The sequence below is a fragment of the Papaver somniferum genome, chromosome 5 (genome assembly GCF_003573695.1).
Source record: "Papaver somniferum cultivar HN1 chromosome 5, ASM357369v1, whole genome shotgun sequence".
Lineage (NCBI taxonomy): Eukaryota > Viridiplantae > Streptophyta > Magnoliopsida > Ranunculales > Papaveraceae > Papaver > Papaver somniferum.
The window spans coordinates 136,856,459-136,863,366 of record NC_039362.1 but is presented as its reverse complement, the minus strand read 5'-3'; the positions used below and the strand labels follow the sequence as shown (position 1 = coordinate 136,863,366).

At 39.5% G+C, this 6,908-nt stretch overlaps 1 protein-coding gene across 1 annotated transcript; it reads left to right on the top strand.

Annotated features, from left to right (window-relative positions):
* The first annotated feature begins 1,149 nt into the window (after positions 1-1,149).
* On the top strand, positions 1,150-6,908 carry LOC113282848 (leucine--tRNA ligase, cytoplasmic-like). The gene is made up of 3 exons (XM_026531959.1): positions 1,150-1,311; positions 2,292-6,243; positions 6,414-6,908. Exon 2 carries the CDS (start codon positions 2,806-2,808, stop codon positions 5,569-5,571), a length of 2,766 nt encoding a protein of 921 aa, XP_026387744.1. The 5' UTR covers positions 1,150-1,311; positions 2,292-2,805; the 3' UTR covers positions 5,572-6,243; positions 6,414-6,908.

Below are 6,908 nucleotides of genomic sequence, written 5' to 3'. Positions count from 1 at the left end.
TCCCCCTCATGCGAAAAAAATATTCATCATCGTGATTAATTGTCGGTTCGTAAAAATTTGATCGTCGATTAAACTCAACCACATAATGACTCGTACAAAGAAAAGCAGGGACTAGGCAAATCAAATTGTCTTCTAATCCATCAATTGAAGAAGAAGAACCAATTGAAGATGAAGGTGTAGAAACTGAAAATCAACCACCAATTGAACCAGAAATTGAACAACTGCATCTCCAACTCCGGAAATGAGGATAAGAAAGTAAGTTTTACAAACCCAATCTCCTATTTGTGGTTTTTCATCGATTAAATGACGGTTACAGTGTTGGGTTCAGCTCAAAATTGAGTTGCGTTTTTCGCCGAACTGTTCTTCACAAAAGCTTCCTGTAAGTGTATATGAACAGTTCGGCATAAAATTTCATGAAATTTCAAGTCGAACCTAGTCACAGATAGAGATGCATAGGGGTTCGGCGTATTCGATAATCATAATATGTGCCGAACCTAGCACATTTACGAGGTTCGGCTATTACGATATTCTCAACATGTGCCGAACCAATAACAATATTTTAACCCAAAAAATAACAAATTGATGTTCGGCTCATACGATTTTCGAAATATAAGCCGAACCAGTAATTATTTTTTTCCGAGCTATTCAGGATGTTGTTCGGCTTACTATGAAACTTTCATATAAGCCGAACTAGTGTCTAGCAAAAGGGTTGGAATTGAAAATTATAGGTTCGGCGCATGCAGTAAACAGATTCAGTGAGCCGAACCGTTCATCAATTGGTAGATTCGTCTCATACATGTGAGCTGAACCTCAACTTGTTTCACCGAACCATGATCCAAAAAAATCATCTAAACAACCTTTATAATTCTGAAAATTATCTTAATCACTAAATAAAATATTTAAGCACTAATCAATATTACTAACACTAATACGTAAAGGACAGATTTGCCATTAAAAAATTTTTGGGTTAAGGGATAATCTGATTTTGCTATTTCACAACCTTTTTTTTATCTTTATGCAGTATGCTTTGTAAGATTTCAGTATGCCCAAAATCTGGGTTCATAAATATACCCTTTAAAAATCGAGCAAACAAGGTCAGGTGTAGAAGTCCAATAAAAAAGCCCAAAAACCCTCCAAAATCAGAAGAGAATACAAAGGTTTAACCCTAAATTTTCTTTTTCTACTCGTCTTTTCATTTTCACTAATTCTACTGGCTTCCGCTATCTCCATCTTCTTTAGAAAACCGCCCAATCCACATCTCAGGGGTTCAATCAATGCCCTATCCCTGCACAGATTAATATACGACCACAGGTAAAATCTTCTAGCATTAAGACACTGTCTGATTGCTTTTATGCTATTGTTGTTCTGTGTTTGCTAGGTTTTTCTCTGTGCGACAATTAGGTATTTCATCATTCTATAATAGGAAGGATCTTGTCGAAACACCGAAACTACTGTGCCTTACTACTCTTGCCTAGATTACCGCCATCCTAGATTCAGTATTTCTGTTTTTAGGCGGTTTCCTATTTAGGTTTATGTTCCTTAACCAGAATTCGAAGCTATATAATCAAATCAATCGATATAAATCATTATTTTAAGCTGGTTAACCTCCAATCAAAAGATTTAGGTTACCTGTCTGGCGTGTTTGGGTCAAGGCTGATTACCGATACTTTTGGGTTCATAGGAGCCAGGTTCTTACCTTGCTTTCTTCGCACGCTCCTCCCGGTAAGCTGATATGGTCTTTATTCTGGAATGCTTTGGATATTGACATTCTGATAGAGGAAGAAATTGTCACCATCATCTGTTTTATTCATTATGTATCTATCTCATACTGCTATTGGTACCTACTTGTTTCAAACTTTCTATGCAAGTGCATCAGCTTATATACCAATTAACATGAGTGATCAATCATGCGGCAATTATCTGTTAGCAATGGTCAGAAAAAGCCACTCCAGTAAACTGTAATTTGATCCGAAGTTACACTCACTATTTTGGCTCTTTACTTGATCCCATGTGAAACTCAACCATTTTGGATGTTAACTAGTTAAAGTAATTTAAAAGTCTTGATGTCACTTACTGTGGCAAACTGGTAACACTTGAATGATGCTTCCCTGCGAAAGCTGGTGCCTGCATCTATTTTTTTGTTTCTCTGAGTGTAAACAGTTCACCATCTCTTGATTACTTCCTTGTTGTTTTTGTGTGATATTTTCAACGTCGTTCATTTCAACCTATTATTTCTTGATCGTTTTTTTGTTGTTTGTGTGCTGACTGTAATCAGTTGTTACTGTGTACAGTTTTTGTGAAATGGCGAATAAAGAGATGGATGGTGCACAGAGTTATTCTAGAAGAAACAAGTTGTTGGAAATTGAAAGAAACGTTCATTCTTGGTGGGATCAGGGTGATGTTTTTAAGGCAGAATCTTGTGAAATGCCTCCAAAACTAGGTGAAAAATTCTTTGGAAATTTCCCTTATCCCTACATGAATGGATTACTTCATCTGGGTCACGCATTTTCATTGTCGAAGCTCGAATTTGCTGCTGCTTATCACCGACTGAAAGGTGCCAATGTACTTTTGCCTTTTGGTTTCCACTGTACTGGAATGCCCATTAAGGCCTCTGCTGATAAACTGGCCCGGGAGATTGAAAGATTTGGAAATCCACTTGTATTTCCGTCGAAAGAGGATTGAATTGTTAACGAAGTACAAGAACCAGAAGTTGACACAAGTGGAAAAACTGAACCAGATAAATTCAAAAGCAAAAATTCCAAGGCTGCTTCGAAATCGGGTGGTGAAAAGTACCAATGGGAGATTATGAAAGAATATGGACTCTCAGATGCTGAAATTTATAAGTTCCAAGATCCATCTCACTGGCTCATCTATTTCCCTCCTATTGCTAGAGAAGACCTCAAGGCATTTGGCTTGGGTTGTGATTGGCGGAGATCCTTCATCACAACAGATATGAATCCTTATTATGATTTGTTTGTCAGGTGGCAGATCAGGAAATTGAAGGAGATGGGGAAGATTGTGAAGGATTTGAGGTATGCCATTTACTCTCCGTTAGATGGAGAGCCATGTGCAGATCATGATAGGGCATCAGGTGAAGGAGTGCTGCCGCAAGATTATACCCTGATTAAAATGGAGGTGAGAAAACCATTCCCTGCTAAAATGGGAGCTTTGGAAGGAAGAAGAGTGTTTTTAGCCGCTGCCACATTGAGACCTGAGACCATGTATGGGCAAACAAATGCCTGGGTGTTGGCCGAAGGTAAATATGGAGCTTATGAAATCAACGAGACTGATGTATTTATCGTCACTGAGAGGGCTTCCCTTAACCTTGCGTATCAGAACCTTTCTAGGGTTCCAGAGAATCCGACTTGCTTGGTTGAGCTGATTGGTCAAGATTTGATTGGTTTGCCTGTACAGTCCCCTCTATCTTTTAATAAGATCATATACACACTTCCAATGATGAATGTCCTAACTGATAAGGGTACTGGGATCGTCACCAGTGTCCCAAGTGATTCTCCTGATGATTTTATGACTATGAATGATTTGGAAACAAAAAAAGCTCTGAGAGAAAAATTTGGTGTGAAGGCCGAGTGGGTATTTCCTTTTGAGGTTGTACCCATAATTAACATCCCCGAGTTTCGGGACAAATCAGCTGAAAAGGTATGCATGAATTTGAAGATCAAGAGCCAGAATGAGAAAGAGAAGCTTGCCGAAGCAAAGAGGTTGACTTATTTAAAAGGGTTCACCGAAGGATCAATGCTTGTTGGAGAATTTACAGGTATGAGAGTCCAGGATGCAAAGCCATTGATTAGGAGCAAGCTTCTAGAAAATGGGCAGGCGGTTAGTTACAGCGAACCAGAAAAGAAAGTTATGTCCAGATCAGGTGATGAGTGTGTTGTGGCCCTTACAGATCAATGGTACATCACATATGGGGAAGAAGAATGGAGGAAAATGGCTGAGGAATGTTTGTCCGAGATGAAACTCTACCATGACGAGACACGCAATGGGTTTGACCACACCTTGAGTTGGTTGAATAAGTGGGGTTGCTCACGCTCATTTTGCTTGGGGACTCGTATTCCTTTTGACGAGCAGTTCCTCGTGGAGTCCTTGTCCGATTCCACACTTTACATGGCATATTACACCATTGCGCATATGTTACAAAATGGGGAATTGTATGGAAGAGATACATCTTTAGTGAAACCGGAGAAGATGACAGACGAGGTTTGGAATTACGTTTTCTGTGATGGTCCATATCCTAAATCATCTACCATCTCTCAGTCAGTTCTCAACAAGATGAAGCAGGAGTTTTCTTACTGGTACCCATTTGATCTTAGAGTTTCCGGGAAGGATTTGATACAGAACCATCTGACTTTTACTATCTACAACCACACAGCGCTTTTACCCCAACATCACTGGCCTCGTGGTTTTCGATGCAACAGCCATATTATGCTCAACTCTGAGAAGATGTCCAAGTCAACTGGAAATTTCAAGACTCTTCGCCAGTCAATCGAGGAGTTTTCTGCGGATGCTACGAGGTTTGCTCTAGCTGATGCTGGTGATGGTATAGATGATGCAAATTTCGTCTTTGACACCTCGACATCTGCGATTATGCGTCTCACAAAAGAAATATCATGGATGGAGGAAATTTTGGAATCCGAGTCTTCACTCAGATCAGGTCCTTCTACTTATGCAGATAAGGTATTCTTGAATGAGATAAATATTGCTGTCGCTGAGACTGAGAAGAACTTCGATGAATATATGTTCAGGGACGCCCTGAAGACAGGGTTTTACGACCTACAAGCTGCTAGGGATGAGTATAGATTTTCGTGTGGATTCGGTGGGATGAACCGTGACCTATTATGGCGATTTATGGATGTTCAAACACGGTTAATTACTCCAATTTGTCCCCACTATGCTGAATATGTATGGAGAAAGCTCTTGAAGAAGGATACCTTTGTTATAAAAGCAGGTTGGCCCGAGGCTGGCATACCTGATCTTACTCTGAGGAGAGCCAACATGTATTTGCAAGACACAATAGCCGCTATGAGAAAGTTGCTCGAGAAACAGATATCAGGGTCGAAAAAACCTAATAAGAAGGCGTCACCAGTAACCCTTCCAAGTACAGAGAACAAACCCACAAAGGTTCTGATCTATGTCAACGAGCATTATGATGGATGGAAAGCTGAATGCTTAAATATTCTCCGAGCCAATTTTAACACTGAATCATGCCAATTCAAACCTGATTCAGAGATTCAGTTAGCTTTGAAGCAGAGTGATGTTGGACAGCAAGCAAATTTTAAGCAAGTACAAAAGCTTTGCATGCCATTCTTAAAGTTCAAGAAGGATGAGGCACTTTCAGTTGGGATTCAGGCCTTGGATTTGAAGCTACCATTTGGCGAGATGGAGGTTCTGCGGGAGAATTTGGAGCTAATCAGAAGACACTTGGGTCTTGAGCAAGTACAAGTGTTGGATGCATTGAATGCTGATGATATTATTAAAGCTGGACAGCATGCCATCTTGTTACAGCAAACTCCTCTTTCACCGGGGAGTCCAACTTCCATCTTTTTGAGCTAGTAAGAAGAACTGTGTCCGTGTATTGTCCTCTTTTTTTTTGTCAGTTTGTTCTTTTCATTTTTTGTGACGGTTAATTCCTATCTACTTCTTACTTTGTCATACTTCCTCGCGAACTATAAAAACATCATCCAGGTTAGTTCATAACTTATTTTCTCCTGCATCCAGTTTCGATTTTATTATTGTTTATAATTTTATTTATTTATGAAGGAAAAGAAAAACAAAAGAAGCTGTGTTGGCCCTTTTGGGGTCATTCTGCTGATGGGTAGTTGCTTAAGTTGATCCAGGTCATTTTGAATGAATATATTCAGATGGTGTATGGTCTGACTTAGATTTTCTGAATCTGGTGGTCTATCAGCCATGAGTGAAAATCTTACGTCTGTTAATGTATGTGATTGTTTGAATGTTCCAGTCTAGGATGGGATTGCTGCTTGTCTGGGTTAACTCACAGCTGCTATACAACAGAAAAATGGCGCAAACCAACAGAATCAGCAAAATGGGTAGAAAATACGAATTCTGTGCACTCCAAGCTCAGAGTTGTGCAAGCCATGAATCATCTGCAATAATGCCAAAAGCTAAGCAGAAGCTAAAAGCGAAGCAGCTAGCTTCCCAACTATTTGTGGGCAGTTATGATGACGCATTTGAAGAAGACGATAGATAAAGATTAAAGCGATAGTGAGTAGTTTTTATTTGTTTATTTGTTCTTCTTGATAAGCAGAGATTGGATCATAAGACACTAACAATCCAAAGTTACATTATTCATATTACATACTCTTTGTTTCCTACCTTGATGCATACCAATCCCAAACTTACCAATGCTTATTATGACTTTGTTTTTTCATCAGCGAAGTGGAACTAGAAGTTGGCGACGTTTATGGAACTAGAAGTTGGCCACGTTTATCAAAGCATGATTGGATTGAGAGAGCGCGAAAGATTTGGGATCTTGATGATGATGATGCAATTAGGTCCAAGGTACAATCCGAAGAAGTGCGTTTATCAGTTCATATCTATGGTTCCATTGGTGAAGGATACGGCGTTATCTTACGTGATTCCCAAAAGAATCCGATAGTTGCTAGCTGTCGATCTATCTCTCATGAAGACAGTGTTTCTGAATTTTACACCTGGTTAAATGGGGTGGCACTCGGTGCCAAAATTGCTGCTAAGTATTGTTTGTCACGATTTTTCTTAAACGCTCCTACGCTCCACATGTACACTTTTATCTCATGTATCTGGAATCCTTACTATAGAGGTTCAGTATCTTTGAGAAAAAGCGACGTGGAGTCGTTATGTTTTCCTGGAGATGGTGATATTGAGAAGATATATCGTCTCACTTTAGATAT

Coding starts and splice junctions, on each gene's coding strand:
- LOC113282848 (XM_026531959.1), top strand. CDS start 2,806: ATGAAAGAATATGGACTCTCAGATGCTGAAATTTATAAGTTCCAAGAT.